We start from the raw sequence: 20580 nt of genomic DNA, 5'->3' as shown, positions 1-20580 counted from the left end.
GGATTTTAGACACATATAATATTTATACATGACAATATTTAATGTGTAAAATAGATATAATATTATAGAATAGCAGTCCTAAATAATTAATTGTTCCGCAATTACTAATATATAAACTGTTAATCCAAAAAAGCAATAGTTCGTTTCAAATAATTTAATTACATAATAATTAATAATAAATATTTTAATTATATTTATAAATTATAAATTAACTGTTCTAAAAACAAAATTAATTTTATTATATAATTTTAATATATAAATTTAAATTTTTCTATTTTGTTTTCTAACTGGATAAATAGAAATTAAAAATATATTAAATAATCTATAGAACATAATAAATGTTGTTTAAAATATTGTTTTATTAAAATTTTTAGCGTAATGTAAAATATATAAATAATATTAATATAATATAAAGGTTTTTATAAAATATCTTAAAATACATAAAAATAATGAAAAATATAATATGATCTACTCTAGGAACCAGAGTTAGGATGTTATTACAAGACATGAATGTATCGTGCGCGCGCGCAGTAGTCTGATTATTGATTGTATAGAAGAATAAGCTGTTGTATGTTGATCCATTGATTTGGAGTTTAACTAACAACTTAAGTTTTAAAACGATTATCACCCATATTTATTACGGTATTAGTAAGAATAAAATAAATAATATTTTATTTAAGAAAATAGACTTTACACTATTAGCAGCTATTTAGAATTATGCAATATTACGTGAAGGAAAACACTGATTTCAAGGTAGAGACATCCCTTATTGAAAGTAAAGAAATTAAAAGTCGAAATATACCTCAAGTACACGAGGCCCGACCTATAGTGGATCCTAAAGCTGCAGGTAATGTTGATCCGAATCTTTATCCAGAAGCTAAAGAAGCAACGCACAAGATCCGTGGTAAAAATGACTTTATCGAATCTCTCTTTGGCACAGTTGATCAAGAACTTCTCACAGTCAAAACATTTTATTTTTTTTTCTATTCGGCATTTGGTTCTCTTTTCCCACTAATGGGTGTCTATTTTAAGCAAATGGGCATGAATGCTAGTCAATGTGGCTTACTTATAGGACTCAGACCTTTTATTGAATTCCTAAGTGCTCCTTTTTGGGGATCTTGGGCTGATAGGTTAGTAATTTAATATTATTAAAAATTTAATTTTGCCATAAATATTTAAGATAATACAGAAATAATATTTATACTACGTATTATTATATGTCTGCCTTTATGTAATAACAATTTTTATATAACAGATGGAAAAAAGGCAAGCTAATTCTTCTAGCATCATTATCTTCTTGGATTATTTTTACACTACCTCTTGGTTTTATTCAGCCACCGGCTACATCATGTATGATTTATAAGAATCATACAAATTATTTATACATACCTGATTCAGATCAAAGGATTCAGAAAAGATCTGTAACATTTGATAACTTAAATGGAAATTTTTCAAATATGAAGGATTTAAAAAATAAAATATACCATAGCTTTGAACAATTGAATAATATCTATCGAAATAAAAGAGAGATATTAAATAATAATCTATTTAGCAATAAAATTATGCTTCACAGTAGTCAAAAAATTGATCTCAATACATTAATTAGAAACAATGTAATAGATAGTATATTTCAGTACAAAAATGTTTTAAAAGTGAGTATTCTATTTACTTTTAGTTGTTTATTTATTAACAATTTATTAATTTTCTTATAAGTCTAATATTACAATATTTCCTGTATTCTAAATATTATTTTGTAGGATTATTCCTTTTTTATTTTTTTCTCGACATTATATCTTACACTTTATTTTTAATATTAAATAGATGAATTTAATAACAATTTCAAATGAATCTGTATTTTTTAATTATAGCATTAATAATATAATTTAAATAGATTATAGAAATAATTTTTCAAATTATCCTTACATTGATTATAATTGATTCTTAAAATTGAGTTATATAAACAGTTTGTTTAATAAGTATTTTTGACTGCATATGTGTTGTGATAGATTTAATTTAGTGCCATATTAATAATTACAAGCAACTGTATAATCATTTGATAATTTATAAATATACTAATCAAGGGATTAATTTAATACATAAAATTAATTATGATTTTAAATAAATATATATTTAAACAAATATAATACTTATTATGATATTGTAGTAAATACAGTTATAAATTTCTGAAAAGTGAATACTACAAAATAATTCAATCATTTATTATTGATTTAATCTATGAAATAAATTATAAACATATTTAATTTTTTGTTATTTAATTTGAAATTTAGTAAAAATTTTTTTTGTTTTCATATATACAATTAAGTTTTTTACGGATTAAAATATATAAGTTTTGAAACAAATTTTACTGTGACTCACATATTTATAAGTATAAAAGACTTATAAACTTTTATATGAAAAAAAAATTTAATACACTAACTTAATTATATAATATATTGTTAAATTGTTATTTTTGATTTATGTACAATAAATTAATCTTAGTAATATAAAGAATTAATAATATTTTAAATTACAGTTGCTAGGGATTGTAATATTATATTACAATTAATTATTTATAACGAGAAAATGAATATCTGAAAAGATTGCATTACAAGAAATTTACTAATTTGCAGAAGTATATCGGCTGTCTAATAATGGTTTATGGAAAATGAAATATAAAATAATAGTATTTTATCATCAACTACTTATTATATATTTTATTATAGTTCATCATTGAACTAATTTTGCGACATTAGAATAATACTAAAAAAATTTCATTGACAATTTTTCTTTAAACGGATCTTTACTAATTAGAGTGTGATATCTGCTTTTCTGGAATGTCTGTTACTGGATCTTTTATTGTGGTTTCTTGGTTTACTTAATTTTTTTTATTGTAATGATAATAAAAATATGCTTTATTATTAATTTTATTCACCATTATCGACATTTCTTTTGTAATTTATATATTCCCAAAAGTTTCGAGACTGCCGTACGCATCGATAAGTTTTTCACTATTAAGCTAATTAGAAAATTGCATCATTTACACTATATCTTATACTTCCTATTTACATTACTAATAACTATACTGAATCAGTTACTATACACGTTCCTCACTTTAAAGTGAAATTATTTTTGTCAATATGCTGTGCAATTACTTCAATTAAACACTCATCCTAAATTTTTAAATTTAACGGAACGTATATAATTTTTGTTATTAGCTTATTTACGTATCATATTCTTTTTTATTCCTGAAATGAAAAATACTGTACTTAGCATAATTTATTTAATTTTTCTATTCATTTTCTCAATTTAACTTCGGATACTATTTATATTTTAAATAAATGAAATATTCTAGTATCGTTTTATAATGAAATATTAAGTTAACTTTCTTGTTAGTTTTGTTACAAAACTGTAAAAAATTGTAATAATTATAAGCAAATCATGTGTATAAGTCAATAATCTCATTCTATTGATATTTGCTACTATGATATTTACTAATACTATTTCGGTGGTATTCTATTATTTATTAGTTCAGGTAAATTATGACTACATTATACACAATGTCAGATTCCATGATAAATAATAATAACAAAGAAATAGATTTCTAAAAATATAATAAAGTAAAAGAAGAAATGTAAGTGAAAATAAATCTATGCGATCAGTAAAAAAGCATAAAATTTGGACTATAAAGAAGCGTGTACTTAAAAAAAATATTTAAATATTTAATATGATAATAATATATATTTTATAGATAGTAAATAATTTTAAAGTTAATAATCTTCTAGCATCTTTGATACTGTCTAGAATTAGACTAAGATCACCAGTTGCCTGGTAGGAGAAAAAGTGCGAGCAAGCAGAAGGGGTAACGCATTAATACAATATTTAACACATCTGCTTTTCGTGCTGTTTATTGCATTTTACTTTACAAACTATACTGTAATGATTCTAAGTTGGTGTTAAGAATCGTTGAGATCATGCAGGTCCGTGGAGGTTGCCCCGTGGTGTTAGCATGTAATACATGTAAAGGTACGAGGTCATAAATCTCTAGATCCTTTTGACATTGTGCACTTAGTGGTAAATTATTACACTTAGAAGTAAGAGGTCATAAATCTCTTCTTGTAGTAAACTTCTTCGTGTAGTGCCACGTGGTGATTACTTGATTGTGGTCTCCCCCTTGAGAAGGTGCTCGTTGGCACTGGACCCTTGAAGTCAACTCTGGTGAGTGATAGGTGGCTATGGCCTCTGGTATGAGACCTGTGATTTGCCACAGGATCCTTGAATTCTATTCAGAGAAAGGTGGCTATGGCATCTTGAACTGCTATGCGGTAGCACCAAGGACATAACTGCCAACTCTGCCGAGAGAGCTTCTTTCTTCCTTCTTCTTTACGACTCCATCTTGAGTTAGTGAGTGAGTTCGTCCTCAGTGGCGTCCCACGTAAGAGAAAACGACTTTTTCATCGCTTCTGTTAAGGGGGACCCGTCTTCTGCAGCGTCCCCCCGCAAGAGATGATTTCTTCATTCCTGGATGACCCACTAAAGTTAGTGAGTGGGTCCTGTCCTGTGGCTATTTTCCTTAAATGCATTCCGCTGACCACGGCGTCCGCTCAGGAACGCCCCTTTCTTGGCTTCTCCAATCAGAGTTTATTAGCGGCGGCGGGTTTACTTAAAGCGCCTTTTGAGCATCTTTGTGTGCCTTCAATCAAGGAGAGTAGTCTTCTCGTGACTTTCCTGCCAAGAGGAAACCCTGACTGAAGCGCCCTCGCTTGGCTTATCCAAGCGACAGTATGACTAGACTTAACGACAGTGGATGCGATTGTGTACCGTTAGATTTAAAATTTTCGATGTAACGACTATTTCCGGATGTCTAATGAGCTGGGTTTTTCAGATATTTAATCATTTGTATTCCACATGTTTAATGGCCAGGGTTTCCTGAAATGTTGCGACTTGTTTTCCAGATGTTTAATGACTTGGGTTTACCAGATATTTAACAACTTGAGAAGAGTTCTCGCAATTTCGACGACTCAGTGTCACATAAATATTCAATAGTGAACTAATAATATATATTACATATTATTATTCGATAAACTGTGAAGTAACTTAAATTATACAAATATTTAAAAATATTTTTTATGTTAACTTATTATTCGTTACATAATTTTGGTGAAATGCTTAATTTTGTTTTTAAAGTCATTTAATTTTCTTTATGATTACAAACAAATCATTCATATATTTCATGTCTGATTTCGTGGCTCGAACTGCCAATGTTTCGAAAGCTTTAATTTACCGCCCGCCTTAGCTTGGGAAGGAGTTAAGTGGAAGGGCTGTAGAAATACAGTATGCGCTTCTTCTAAAAATATGGTTTTTTTACAGTTACACTATTGTTTGGTTGGATATATATGTTATGGAAAGGTATACACTATATTCAATCACGTCGCTACAGTTGCTTCGAACTGATCTTGTGTTGATTAAGTTATATACTCGAGATGCTTCTTGATGATGATGCTTTGTTGTTGATTTTGTAAAGATCAGCAACTGATTATACACACTCCTTATTAGTGAGTGTGATTTGTGCTATTAATAATAGCGACACGCTAGTTGTGTAAAGACTGGCAATAATTAAGTATACTCAGAAGAGTATGGGTTTGCTATGTTTAGATTAGCGCTATACGAGTCTTTTAAGGACTGGCAATAATTAAGCACAGACTTTGTTTACTCACAGTGATACAGTAGCCTTGATCTGATCCGGCGATGAGTAGTTCACCATGCTGAATGCTCTTTGCTGATGGTGATAAGTTGTTGCTCAGTCTGCAGGAATCAGCAATGATTGTACACTCTCCTGATGACGGAGTATGTCTTGTGTCGTGTAGCGTTTTCTGGATATGAAGGAGATAGGATCAAGACGTTTTAATTGCAGAACAGGAGAATTGATGCGTCTTCCTTCTATCGTGGAGCGTACTTTTGCTGTTCGATTAGTCTTCATAGGTGAATAACATGATTGACTGCGTCAATGATTGAAAGTCCACTGGCGCGCCTCGTGCAACTGTGGTGCGAAGACCAATAGAAGTGATTATGCACGTGTATTATTTTAAATGTACCGACTTTTCCGAACCCCCACCGACCGTTGGCGAATTTTCTTAGAACTTTTGAACATTGAATAATTTCCTTGAAACGATAGCCGTTGGGATTTTTCCTCAAATGATAACATTCAAAAGATTCTCTGAATCTCGAACATATTAAAATAAAATACAAAAATTTGATTTAAAAAAAAATTATATCGTTATAACAAAAATTAAATGTAGCCTATTTAATATATTTTTTTATAAAATGTACTATTATATTTATCTATTTAACATAGTGAACTGATTAAAATATTTTATTTCCACAGAATCAAACATCAATAATAAATAATTCAAAGGGTAAGCCTAAATATCAAATACAAAAACATTTCGTAGTGATTAAAAAGTTTACTCCTACAAAAATGACTTTTAAAACTAGAAATGTTTTTTCTTCCAAACGATTATCAACTTTAAAACTAAAAGAAAAAAGATTACGAAAATTATTATTTACTAATTATAAAAACCAAAATAATAATTCAAATCCATATAAAAAAAAAGAAAATGTAATTGTTGAGAAAAAAAATAGTAAAATAGCTGGTTTAAATACAGTTCAATATAATATAAATAAATTCAATTTTCAAAGACATCGTCGAAGTATAAAAATTCTCTCGTCTTCTCCTGGTCAAAGTCCTATATCAGTTAGTTATGCTGTTAATTATAATAATAGTGATCACAAAGGATGGGTCAAGCCAATATTCAGTTCAATTGTCTATAGGTTACCAGTAAGTTATAATGTATTAATGTATAATGAATTATTAGATATTTCTCTTTGTTCGGTAATAATGATACAATAAATATTCCTGATAGAAATACGATCAATTCATCGTAATGGAAAGTTTATGTGAATTGAAATATAACTTAGTACTATCTTTTATTGCAGTTAAATGTTACAATATCTTTTATCATAAATATTATTATAAAGAAATGTGTTTTTGAAGAAATATACTACATTATTACAAATAATTTATTGCAAATAATTTGTTTTTGCAATACTATTAAACATACGACCAAGTTAAATGAAAATGTTTTTAGTCGTCTGGAAAGATTTTTTGTACTAAAAAGTTTTCCAAATTTTATTTAGGAAAATAGTATATAAAATAATCTATATGGTTATAAATATACTACAATTATACTAAATTTATTACTAAACTGACTTTCTGATCTAACTTTTTTCGATTGTGTTTAGTATTACACTAAGACCACCGGTTGGAATGGTGGGAGAAAAGTTCGGGAAAGTGAAGGAGGTATCGCTTGAAATCAGTATTTGACACGTCTGCTTTTCGTAGTTGGTGTTTCGTTTATTTTATAACTACAGATAATGATTCTACATTGACGATGAGAATCGGTCATTTCTTAGTTGTTGCCACGTAGTGTCAGCATGCACTACATGTAGAGGTAGGAGGTCATAAGTCTGGATCCTCTTCATGCAGTACGCTTGGTGGTGAAATACTACACTGAGAGCGAGAGGTCGTGAGTCTCTTGACAGTTCTTCGTGTAATGACACATGGTGGTAACTCGATTACTGGTCTCCTTTAAGCTGTCTTGTAGTATGGAAGAATGAGGAGGGCCTTCCGTAGTGTCTCTGCTTAGTGTGACAGCTGCACATAGTATAAGAACGGCTTTCCTTAGTGTGTCTGCTTAGTGTGCGATAGCTGCACGTAGTATAAGAAGGGTCTTCCGTAGCTGCACTTAGTATGAGAGAGACCTGCACAGTATGAACCTGTTCAGTGTACCTTCCTTAGCGGCTCTGCTGAGAATGTGTGCAATGGCTGCACTAGTATTGGGTAGGCTTGCGACTGCTTCCTTGACTAGGCTTGGAGAATGACTTTTGGCTGACTGGCTCGTAACTGAGTAGCGCTTATCTCATGTTGTGCGAGAAATAATGGTGGTGACTGTGCACTAATTTCGGATATACCGGTTTTTGCGAATCACCAACTACCGTTGGAGAATTTTGTTAGAAGTTATGACCGTTAAATAATTTCCCTGAAATGATAACTGTTGAGGCTTTTCTTTGAAATAGCAGTCGTTGAGATTTTTTCCCAAATGATATTATTCGAGATTCTCCGAATCTCGAACATTCCGCCAGCCATCAGCAATTCTATTGATTATTATTTCATTTTGTCGGGAATTGGTAATACTGTCAATTTATGTATTTGTCTTACCGTGGTGGTCGACGCTGTTTTTAATGTGACTACTCTGGTCAGCCCGTCCTTGCCTGGATAAATGTCGATTACTTTATGCCATTTACAAGGTGGGGACCGCTGTCATTCGAAATAATGAACATAGTACCACAATCTGAGTATAATGTATCCAGAACACCTATGCGAGCTAAGAATCTTTGATATGCTGCAATAAATCTTCCTACTGTGTAACTGCTAACCTCCTCGAGATGTACAGCAGATGTAGCAAAACACACAAAAATGCAAATCCATGCCCTGTGCATTTTTGCACCTCGCCCCTTCCAGGTTTTAATGGTTAAGGGGCGGGCATAGTCAACACCTGTATGGGTGAAAGATTGTGATGGCGTGAGTCGAGAAAGAGATAATTGGCCCATCAATTGATGAGCACGGACCCCCCTTTGGCGACACATATAATGCATCGTAAGATGTGACATTTCACTGAAAACCTTCCACGAAGAATCCAATACTATTGACGGGTGTATACTAGTGTGAATTGGGTACCTCCGTAAAGAGTTCGCAGATGGGAATAAGCAATGATAAGATTTTTAAGTGTGAATGTCCTGGCAGTAAAGCATGGTGTTGGTTTTCTTGTTTTACCGGAGCTCTCATTAGTTTTCCTCCAACTCTTATGATTCCTTGAGTGTTAACGTACATGGTCAGGCGGTGAAATGCATGGGCAGTACGCAAGTTTGACTGGAACTGCAGGATTTTGAGTCCGTGAGAAAAGTACGCAACTTGAGTTGCTGTACAAAATGCAACTCGTTGTTCCGACTTGTTTTATCAAGGCCGGTTCGACGGATACAACTTGATGCCGTTGACAACTCAGAAACCACGGGTGTTGTGTGGTATCGATGACAGGTCACAAGTGGAAGGGATATTATAATAATACAATAAAGATATGGCTGAAGTATATGCTATTTATTCTGTTATTTATTAATGACAAGGTTGACTAGTATTACTATTATTACTTGTAGAACTAAATTCTTGGATTGAAGTGATGCGTTGCGGAGACAACTGTACAATAATCTATGTAGCTTGATTGTTGAATACGAATGATGAATGGCACGAAGTTTCGTTCGTCGACACTAGCGCCTTTTGAACGAGTACGTGTGTGGTTGAGGTTATGAATGCAGCTTTAAGATTGAAAGATATCCCAAAGTGGCGCGAAACTGGATTGTCGACACTTGCGCTGGGTTTTGCTTACTTCCGTAAGCTTCCGATTGAACTAAGGTGAGGGTTACTAAAATGAGACGCCCCTGGCAGGCGCGAAACTTGACGACCGGTACTGGAATTTATTCCGCACTGTCGTTTTAAGAGTAGCTTCCTCGTTCTTAGTACTTGTCGATGTAATACTCTGAATCTCAATATATAGAATTATTTTAGTAGATACTTGTTCGGAAAATAATTCCACGATCTGACTCGTCAGCCAAACGTGCAAAAATCAACTTAGAACAAAAAAACTCACTAGATGTTGTATGGGGTTGCTGGGCAAGTAAAGGGTTAATGCATCGATTCAATAATTAACACAGGTCTTCATTATTACTGTTTAATTCATTTATTTTACTTTATTTCCAATGGGAATTATTAACCTTGGTGAAATTACAAATGATCCTTATATTTCTTAATAATCTTGTAGTGTTGAAGGTTATAATCTATTGAATATTATCACTAAGAGGTTATGGTTATTGTAGTGCTCTGATCAAACAATATTATTACAATATTATTGTGTGTCAATTCAACACGTGTGCAGTTGCCCCTAAATATAGATCGTAAGAGAGCCTAAATGGAGGTTATGCGAAGCTGTGCGCTATCTGTGGTGGGAACAATTTATATTTGGAGGGATTGAAAAGCCATTGTGGCTTTTTTAGCTGATCTTGTTCTAGAGTATGTCCGGGAAGTTTCCGTAGTTGGACTTTAATCCGTCCGTCTTCTACATAAGCCGAGAAATCAAGAATCTGTACTAGCTGTGAGGACTTACTTGCAGTGTATCGTGATTTTCCAGTCTCTCTTCGGTGGCTTGTTATGACGTTCCCTTGCAATGTTGCAACTCTTTAGTTCTTCCTTATCTCCAAGTGAGATTGCAAGTGGTCAGGTCCTATGCAATCCCGTCTTGATGAGATCAATTCAACTGTACACTAATTCACAATCGTATAAAGAACTTCTTATTAAAATTCAGCTAGATAAACGACTTGTCTCTCCGGTCCTCCTCCGTGAGAGTAGGTCGTGACTTATCCTTCAACTGTGAGAAGTATTTGGAAGAAGTAAGTAGTGACTTGTCCTTATACTGTAAGAAGTATTTGGAAAGAGAAGTGGTGGGACAGTACATTTTCCTTCTTAAATAGTTCACTGACCCAGTTCCACTTGGGACCCCTTCTTCTTTCAATTGTCCAATCAGAAGTGACCTTGGGCAGCATGATGAATTATGCACGCCTTCATTTCCACTTCCTTCCGGACTCAGTCCCGAATGTGCTAATCTGGAAAGTGTCGGAAGTGGGAAGCCCTTACTATTGGTCACCTCTACTTGGTCGCCTCTCCCTTTCCTGGAATTTGGCTAGATGAAGGGTCCTCTTGGGCGTGGTCGTTTTTCCGATGCGATCGACTAGATGCGACACACTTGGAAACAATGCAAGCATTGTCCCAAAAGCCGAGTCCGCACGCACGCCTGTTGCTTGTTGTCGCACGTGCAGAGTTTTAGGTTGCAGTGAGTTTTCAGGAAATGTTTGTACTCGTTAGTTTATGTATATTTGACACTCAGTCAGAATCTACGTCTTCTTGGCAGTAAACACTACCTACAGTAAACAGTACACTATAGTAAACAGTCATCGCTACCTTGGAACATGTAACGATCGTTTCTTGAACTGCGTTAGTGGACATACAGGCTTATATCGTCGTTCTTCCGGAGCTTGTAACTACTGTTCGAGTACCAGTGTTAATGGACAATCCGAAAAAGTGTAAGTCGTTTCCCGCAATAGAGTTAAATCGACTTTCACTAAATTTAACTGAGTATGAAATGTCTCAAGGGTTTTAATATATTGAGAGAGTATTACTAAAACAGAGAGATATCAAATATACTACTAAGCAAGAGATATCAAAAAAAGGAGAGACACTTCGAAAAAGAGTAATATCACGAAAATACTACTAAAGAAACTATCAAGAGTAAATATCAAGACAGTTAAATATCACGAGTGATAAGTATTAAGAGAGTTAAGTATCGAGAGTAAATGAGTATTGGAAATTGCGCCCCTTAAATACATTTTCTAACCGTGAATTTGATGTGAACCCCTTCCCTTATTTTCTGTCCAATCAGAGACACCTTCCTTATAGTGCGAGGTCAGCACCTCTTTTGGCTTCGGAGTTAATTAAGGGCCTAGTCATCTCTGGGTCTTCATGATGAGTAGATCTCTCGTTGCTGCTGCTGCATGTGACAACATGTAGGCAGCGGAAAGGGGGGGCATTGCTAACACATCTGGTGACAGCATTGCAACTTGTTGACAGCGGGAAGGGGAAGGAAGGTCCGCTTGCAGTAATGCTTGATGTAGTTGCCGAGCGGAACGAAAATGCAGATGTCAAAACTATAGGTTTTCCCGTGTTTATGGTATTGTTTTTCCAGATTTTTTATGACACTAATGAGTGAGAATTTTGAGCAAGCGAAGCTTTGAAATCCAAATACAAATTTTACGATGTTACTTGCCAGATGTTTTATTGCACTGACAAAAAGAAAAAATGTTCTTGCATTCTCGAACAGTTGCCTTTATCCAAAAATTCCTTGAAATTTCCAAGTCCCCTTGATATATTTTGTTGATTGGAGATGATTCGTGCTTACTCTTTAAACGTGCAAGAACTCTGATACATAGAGATATTATCCTCAATAACTTAATAAGAGTTGAGTACTTGTAATGTCCCAGTGATAAACCGGCTGGTGAGCTGCTGCTACTAATGAGATGCCAGGACGAGCTTCCTGATTGCATTGCTTGTCGCTCTACGTCGGCTGAGTTGGCCACGAATGATCCAGTCCACCATAGTGGATGATTTTAGAGCTGATTTGTCGTTAGTCCTTGGGATGCGCAATCTGCAGGATTCGATGTCCCGGGAACGTAATTCCATCTGAAATAACCTCCTGTATTTATATAAGTAATCTCCTGAATTTGAGTAAGCCTGTTTCTCACAAAGTCTTTTCAGCGCGATGCGTAAAACTTGATCCATGTGAGTGTTACCCGAGAATCCGACCACAAGTATTGTTGCCTTTACCTTTACATTCAGTCTGGATCTGATGCACAGTATAAGTTTTGACAACAGTAGGGCCGCTGCCAACTCCAACCTTGGAATAGTATGCCACATTAGAGGGGCTACCTTAGTCTTAGGACACACGAAAGCAACTTTAGGCTTATTTGTGTTGTAAATAACAGGATATATGACTGCTACCATTGCCAATTGTGAGGCATTAGAAAAGCCATGCAATTCTACTGTATATATGCTTTCTATATGAAACCATCGACGTATCGCAATTTTGTTCAACTCTGAAAGATCTTTTTTAATGATACGGCACTGAGCAATGATCTGACATGGTAATGGGTCATCCCATTTAAGTGTATGTAACCACAATTTTTGGAAAATCATTTTTACGTTTATCATGATTGGTAAAACAAAATTTAATGGTTTTTTTGCAATGTCTAATAATATTGTGCATTTGGTGAGACGGTCAGTTTGTGAAAACATTGTTGTTGAGAAAGTAAATCGATCCTCTTGAGGACTCCATTGTCGTCTGAGAATTTTGGTTGTGCAATCGTCAAATGCTATTAATAACTCCTGTTTCTGGTCTGCTTTAATAGCGGTGAGGATCTTTGTCTTGTTGAGTACCATTTTGCCAGCATGAAACCACCCGCCATGCAGAGTTTATGCAGTTGCAGTACGGTTTCGATTAACTGTTACGGCGTGTCCGCACCTCCAAAGATGTCATCAACATATCTGCCATGCGTTATGGATAGCACTGTTAGACGGTATTTTTCTCCCTCGTCTTCCACCTGTTGCAGCAATGTTTAGACTATTATGAATGGGGCGGCTCTCGTGCCATAGGCAACTGTGATCAGATGGTATGATACTTCCATGGTTTGTTCGTCGATCCAAAGGATTCTCTGCAGATCCCAGTCGTCCTTGTGAATTCGTAACTGCCTATACATTTTTGCCGTGTCTGTAGCAAATAGATATCGATTCCGGCTAATTCAGATTAACTCGTCTGAAATTTTTGAATTCAAATTGGCTCCAGTGTACATAAAATCATCGATCGAGTATCCTGATGTCGAAACGCTGAAGACGTTGAACACCACTGTTATCTTGTGGTAGTGCTACCTGGTTTCAGTATGCCGTGATGTGGCAGATAGTATTGATTTTAATGATGGGACACTGCAGAAACTCTCTTCTTATGCTTAAGTTCCTAATATTCCGTCATGAATTGTTGATAGTGCTGACGATAATTTTCATCTTTTAAGAATCGTCTTATTAAACTTGTAGACAGAGATGGGCATTGTTGTGAGAATCGTCGAGTACCTCAACAGATGTTTTAAGTGGGATCCTAACGATCTATCTCCCTGTTGGCTCACGTGAATGAATTTTTTTAAAGTGGTTCTCACATCACTGTTCATCAAGTGTGTATTAACGATCATTGCCATTTGTCACTTCTTCTTGCACCCAAAATCTTGTCAATGTTTCTTGCAAAGTATCCTCTACATCCTGTGTCGATGTGTAGAGCGGTACTTACGTCAAAGTGTTTGTGAAGCTGACAGGTCCAATTACTGGCCATCCAAAAATGGACAATTGCGCTATTGGCATGGTTGGAAAATACTTGATGATATTAGACCTTATTATCTGTCCACATGCGTCTGTTCCAAGAACAATATCCACCGGTCTTGGTGGAAGATACTCTGGATCTGCTAGTGTTAAGCTTCTCAGATGCGGCCATGCCTGACTTGAGTTTTTGAAGGGTGATAGTATTGTGGTCAATATGTTGAAGATGTAAGCTTGAACAGTGACCGAGGAGTTAGAATGATTTGATTGAAGGGTGAGTGATACAGCACCTTGTACCTTAGTTGAGAGAGATCCTCCAATTCCATGAGTGAGGACAGCGGAAAATTTATGAGGTATATTGAGCTTCTTAACTAGATCCTCTGTGACGAACGTGATTTCAGAGCCTGTATAGATTAGAAGTCGAGCTAAAGTAAAGTTGTTGATGATGAACTTATTTTGGCCAATGCAGTGGGCAACGGGTTATTAATGATAATAGTCTATGTGGAGTGCTGTGAACTGTGACTTGCTTTGGTTGAACTCATGATTTGTTCTTCATTCAGTAGTGCATTATGCCGTTTGTGACATAACATAAGTGTCGGTTACTTACGAAACTCTTTTACTCCGCTATCGACATTTCTTTGAACATTGGGCATACGGTCAACAAATGTTTTTGGTGGCAGTAGTCTTGTCATTCTTTTGGTCTTCTTGTGGGCTCTTTTATTCAATCTTTACTGACGACTGTTAAGCTCACTGATCTCTTTTTCGGTGAATGAGATCGGACTGATCGTTTTGATCCCGCGGGTTCCTCTATGTTCTCTAGAACCCTCACTCGAGACATTAGAAATATTTTGAATTGCTCAAACTTAGGGTGGAAGTCGAAGTCGTCTAGTGAGCTTTTCCACTGCCCTCTTGTGTACTGGATGAGATTTTGTGTGACTTGGTGGACGTTTAAGCAGTCCCATTTGTCAATTTTGATGTCTAATAGGTGCAATTTTCTTTAACAAGTCATTGGCATCGCTAATTAGATCTTCTATCAACTCTGCCTCATCTTTCAATGTTGATGAGTTGAAGAGGAGTTGGTTGAGACGAGATTGGATTGATAGTGGGGAGTTTGCATATCGCTCTGTTAGATTCTCCCATGCCAGTGCACGAAAGTCATTTTATAGTGCAACCCCCGAGATGACCTTGGCATAAGTTTTTTATTACATTTTGTTATTCCGTTGTATACATCGATATATATTACATAAATTTTAAACAATTGTATGGTGACAGTTCATCGTTGGCAAAATAGTAAAATCGCTCTAATGTGGTCAACTATTTTTTAATGTTTTTTAATGCTAGGAAGATTATTTGATTCGATTCTAACATTATAAAATTGTAGAGGGACTGTATAGCTCATCTCAAATTATTTATGTAATATAACGTACTTTATGGTTTAGCTATTACATTATTTCATCATATAAGATTAAAAATCTATATATATTAATAATAAATTTTTCATGTAAGTTTAGATAGATATTTTAACAGTCATATACTTTATAACATTTATTATATTTGTACTGAAGTTTTGTATTAATTAAATTCTTAATTAAATAACTGGAGGATTATAATACTTTCCATATCTATGTTGGCTAATATAATTTAATATGAAAATATGCCGAGTTGTTATAAATTGAAACCTTTATATTGAGATAATCTTTCAAATAATAACAAATTATTAAAAAAAAAATAAGTAAGAAGAATTTTTGATAAAAATGTATTCTACAGTATAGATACCGATATTTTCTATTAAATTAAAATTAGAATATTTCTAATTTTAAAAATTTAAGTTTTAAAATATTACTGATTACTAGCTTATTACAAATAATCAACGACAATATTAGGGAATTCAAATTCTAACCGAATAAGAACTCACATAATGATTAAATAATTATATAAATACATTTTTATTTATCGACCTTTAAATTGAACTAAAATATTGTTCTAAAAAGTCCTTTGCATGTTCTAAAATTTCTGTATCTCATGCAGTACGCTTGGTCGTGAAGTACTATACTGAAAAGTGAGAGATCGTAAGTCTCTTGACACTTCTTTGTGTAGTACCACATAGTGGTAACTTGTTTGCTGGTCTCCTCCAAGCTGTCTTGTGGTGTGAAAGGGTGAGAAAGGCCTGAAACAGCTTCGTGCTTGGTGCACTGTATATAAGACTCTACTTAGTATGAAGCTCTTGAGTGTACCTTCCGTAGCGGCTCTGCTGAGAATGTGTGCGATTGCTCGAGTGACTCGGTTTTAGCTGAATCTTATGGCTGACTAGCGCTTGCCTTAAATATCCAAGCAGCAGCTTTGTTAGCTGCCAATAAGGTAGCGATTGTGGTTATTGAAACAATGAATGCAGTCGTGGTACGAAAAACAACGGAGGCCATTTTGCACTTGTTTTTCCGGACCTCCAACAATCGTTGGAGGATTTCCGAGTAAATATAACCGTTGGAGTTTTCCCCCGAAATGATAACGGTTAGGTATTTTCCCATATGATATGAATGAAATGATAACATTCGAATAATTTTCGGAATCTCGAATATATATTTTTATTAGAAGATTGTTATGCAAAATCTTTTAAAATAATCTATAATTGTAATTTATAATTATAAAAGTAATACAGTTATAATTGAAACAAATTTGAATTTAATATTTTCCAAAAGTTTTAAAATATATTTAGTATATGTATAAAATTTATATAATTATTTTCATTTAGCTACATAATTATACATGTTTAATTATTAAATGCAAAATTATATTTTATTTACAATCAAAAATCGAGTTATATATATTTCAAAATAACTACATAAAGATGTAAATATTTGATTTCTTGCACTTAAAGGCATTCGTAATAATTCGATTTATAAACGAAATTCTAGAACTTAAGAACTTTAGTAACTATTTTCATACCAATGACCTATGAATTGATTTGTATTTAAAGAAATTAATTTGATTATAAGTAATTATATTAATATCTATGTAGGATATACAGAAAACCTTCTTCCTTCTATTATTACTGGTAGTTGTTGGAGAATTTTTCTCTGCCCCTGCGATTACTTTGGCAGATTCGGCTGTCATTACACTTCTTGGCGAAGATACTGATAGGTAAGAAAATATTGCAATATAAAAATATATTTTTAAGTGTATATTTTCAATTTACATAAGCATATATATATTACAACCTATAATATTTAAAAAATATATGTCATTATTATGTCATATATTAAAACAAAATAATTTAATATCCAAATTAATATTATAAATATTACTTATCGGAATATAATTTTATATATATAATAACGACCAAGTAGTTGTTGCTCCAATTAGTTATAATTTTTTCAGACCGATAGTTCATAAAATTCTAATATTACTATTATATCAGTGACCATATTTTCGTCACATAGTGTTCTGACATAATACTTTATATATGTACTTAATTGTAATTGAATATATTTATTTTCACAGATGTATTTGACAAGTTATTAAAAAGAAGTCATTTTTAATTTATAAACAAATTATTTATAAAATCGATGTAAATTATAGTAAAGATAATATATCACTTATTAAATTAACATTATTACTTTTCCGAAAAATACAAAATATTTAAAAAATTTTATAATAAGAATTATACACGTTCCAAAAATATATCTGTCCTTCTATTTGATGCATTTATAAACTTTAGCAATATTGCTTGTAGCTAATTTCCGATCATATATATAATACTATAAATTATTCCATATAACAACTATGCTGTTATACAACCTACTATTAATTATATAGAGCCACTATCTCTTTTAGAGAATAATTGTTAGTATCAGAAAATCGTTACACAGATTAATTGTTCAGAATAATTGTTGTCTCGGCTCAGACTAAAACATCTCCTGGTGATGGTGGGTGGATGTGTTGCTGGCAAGCGGATGGGGCAATGCAATTATTCAATACTGCTTTTAGAGTTTATTGTCTTTCCCTTTATTAAATATTATAAATATAACAATTATTCAATGGTCATAGGTGGTTGAATTAAGGTGTGAGTAAATAAATAGATGAATGTTTCATCAATTGGTAAGTAACGATGGATATGTGTGCGTACTCTCGGTATAGTGAGGCGCGATTCTTTCCCCTTGCACGATGAATTGCTGTAGTGGTCGACGGGAAAGTGGGACAATACTGCTCTTGCCGCCGGTGTAGCGTGAGCGCCTCTGCTGTCGTTGTGGTGGGGAGGATGTCCGTGTTGCGTCACTACTTGAGTGAGCGGGGGTTTCGATCGCGTGGTGTAGAGTAAATGTCGGTAGTGTGCGTTACTTACGTGGGCTTTGGGCCGCCCTTATACTTGTGGTTGTGAGTGTCATTCGTGATGCGTCGCTGTATAGATCGATGTGAGAATAGATGTACTTGTGGTAGTGATGAACGTCCGTGGTGCATTGCTGCTTACGTAGGTGACAGCAGCTGTTGTAGTTGTAGTGGTAAGGAGCGTCCTTGATGCGTTGCTGCTTACGTGGGCGTTGGGAGCCGATGTAGTTGTAGTCGTAAGGAACTTCCTTGATGCGTTGCTGCGTACGTAGGCTATGAGAGCCGATATAGTTGTAGTCGTGAGGAACGTTCGTGATGCGTTGCTGCTTACAGTGGTAACGGCGATTATAAGTAGAATAGCGAGCCTGTCGTGAAGAGTGCTTGTTTGAACTAGTAAGAGAGAAACGCGTCAAGCAATGCTCTTTAAATATTCTTGTACGAGCTTGCGACACTGGTAGCGCACCGGTGTCTGTTACTATGCCGATTATTATCATGACGTCACTAGGGTGCAGCCTTGGAGAGTTCATCGACATTGTTAGTCGGAATTATCATGTAATATTCGGGTATTCTGCGTAGTGAAATTTCCCAAATTCGCAGAATTGCGTTTATAACGCATCGTGCAGGTGTTTATACCTCTCCCACTTTTGTATTCCGCCTTTAATTAACTGCTTCAATCCGTAACAATTGTTAATATCAGAAAATTTTTTAATTTTAATATTTCTGATACCAAATTCTTGGCACTGAAGTGGGTTGTAATTGCTAACTGCCTTCTACAATTATGATAGATTTGAAATATAATCACTCTGAAATATAACCAAAATTTTTTATTCTTTTCATAATAAATATCGATCACAATATTTTAAGTATTTCTTTATATTTTCAACTTGCTTGTCTGGTAATTGAGCAGTAGTTATTTTTATCACATGTACCTAAAATGGATACTATAAAATTAAAAAAGTCTAAGTATTTAAACATTTTCCACTAAATACCTTTCGTAATACTGTTAAAATATCAATATTACAAGATTAAAATTGTAATGTAATTGTTCTATATTTGGGAATAATTGTCATTCATTACTGTTCGGGATTGATGCAGTCCCATGAATTTCAAACAAAAGAAAGGTCATACGCGGTGTCCGGCGTACAGCATGTGCGCTTAGACTGGTACGCACGTGCAGACCGGGACGCGCACTCGCGCGAATGTTTACAAGCAAAACTCGACAATTCCGAGCAAGTTTACGACCCGAAATATAATATACTATAAGATCACCCAAGGTTATTACTCCTACTTTTCTCTCGTCGAACATTTTCGAAGGTTCTAGATTTTTCCTTCGAAGCCTCGTGTAAGAATTAGTGCAACAACGACGAAGCCTTGTTGCCAGCTAAGTGAGCCGCCGCGTGGCTATATAAGGGACGCACGCGGCACGCCTCGCTCTCTTGCTGAAAATCATCTCTTGCCGAACGACCCTCGCTCAACTGCGCTTGCGGCTAACATCTTGCCATGACCCAACAGCAGTGACACCGACTATAGTGAACCGATCTAACCATCTACCAGTAGAAGCCATGGCACACGGGTCTCGGCCTGCCGTCAGCAGGACTGTCATGGAACGATCGGTATTTTCAGCAGAGCCGCCACGGAACGATCAATCCTTCGGTTCGTGTGCGTATTCAAAGGGCTCATTTATAATATCACTTCGCGTTCACTCAAGTGTATCTGTCGCTCAGTATTATGTATACTGTGAAGACGACGCGTGGCCATATTTTCGGCAGTATATTTAAGAATACACGCGTGCATAAAAACAAGAAATCGGCAAATTAGATAGTGATTACAGTGAAGCCAATGGAATAGTGATCAAAGGGGACATCAATCATACAGCAGTAATGCACCTTGCCTGTAGTTCACCAGATACACCTTTATATTAATAAATAAACATGTCACATCTCGCGCTAAAGTTAATCGGGCACACTTACGCTCTCTCGAACTGATCCCTCGACATCGTAGAGGACCGCTAGCAGAACCATGGTACACTTACGCTCTCTCGAACTAACCTCTCGACATCGTACAGGCCCGTTAGGACAAAACTGGGCACACTTACGCTCTCTCGAACTAATCCTTGACATCGTACAGGCCCGCTAGCACAAACAGGGCACACTTACGCTCTCTCGAACTAACCGTCGACATCA

The 20580-nt window shown here is 34.5% G+C and overlaps 1 protein-coding gene across 1 annotated transcript in view; it reads left to right on the top strand.

The window, feature by feature from the left end:
• Positions 1-545: 545 nt before the first annotated feature.
• Positions 546-20580, top strand: part of jef (major facilitator superfamily domain-containing protein 6 jef) — a 40758-nt gene continuing 20723 nt past the window's right edge. The window contains exons 1-4 of the mRNA XM_011497861.1: positions 546-1130; positions 1256-1488; positions 6663-6835; positions 17091-17212. Coding sequence (XP_011496163.1) covers positions 718-1130; positions 1256-1488; positions 6663-6835; positions 17091-17212 — 941 coding nt within the window. The 5' untranslated portion in view covers positions 546-717. The remainder of the gene's footprint in view (positions 1131-1255; positions 1489-6662; positions 6836-17090; positions 17213-20580) is intronic.

This window comes from Ceratosolen solmsi, unplaced genomic scaffold (assembly GCF_000503995.2).
Source record: "Ceratosolen solmsi marchali unplaced genomic scaffold, CerSol_1.0 scaffold47, whole genome shotgun sequence".
In the NCBI taxonomy this organism is placed as follows: Eukaryota; Metazoa; Arthropoda; class Insecta; order Hymenoptera; family Agaonidae; genus Ceratosolen; species Ceratosolen solmsi.
The sequence above is the reverse complement of the archived record's forward strand: the minus strand, read 5'-3'. Positions and strand labels throughout refer to the sequence as shown.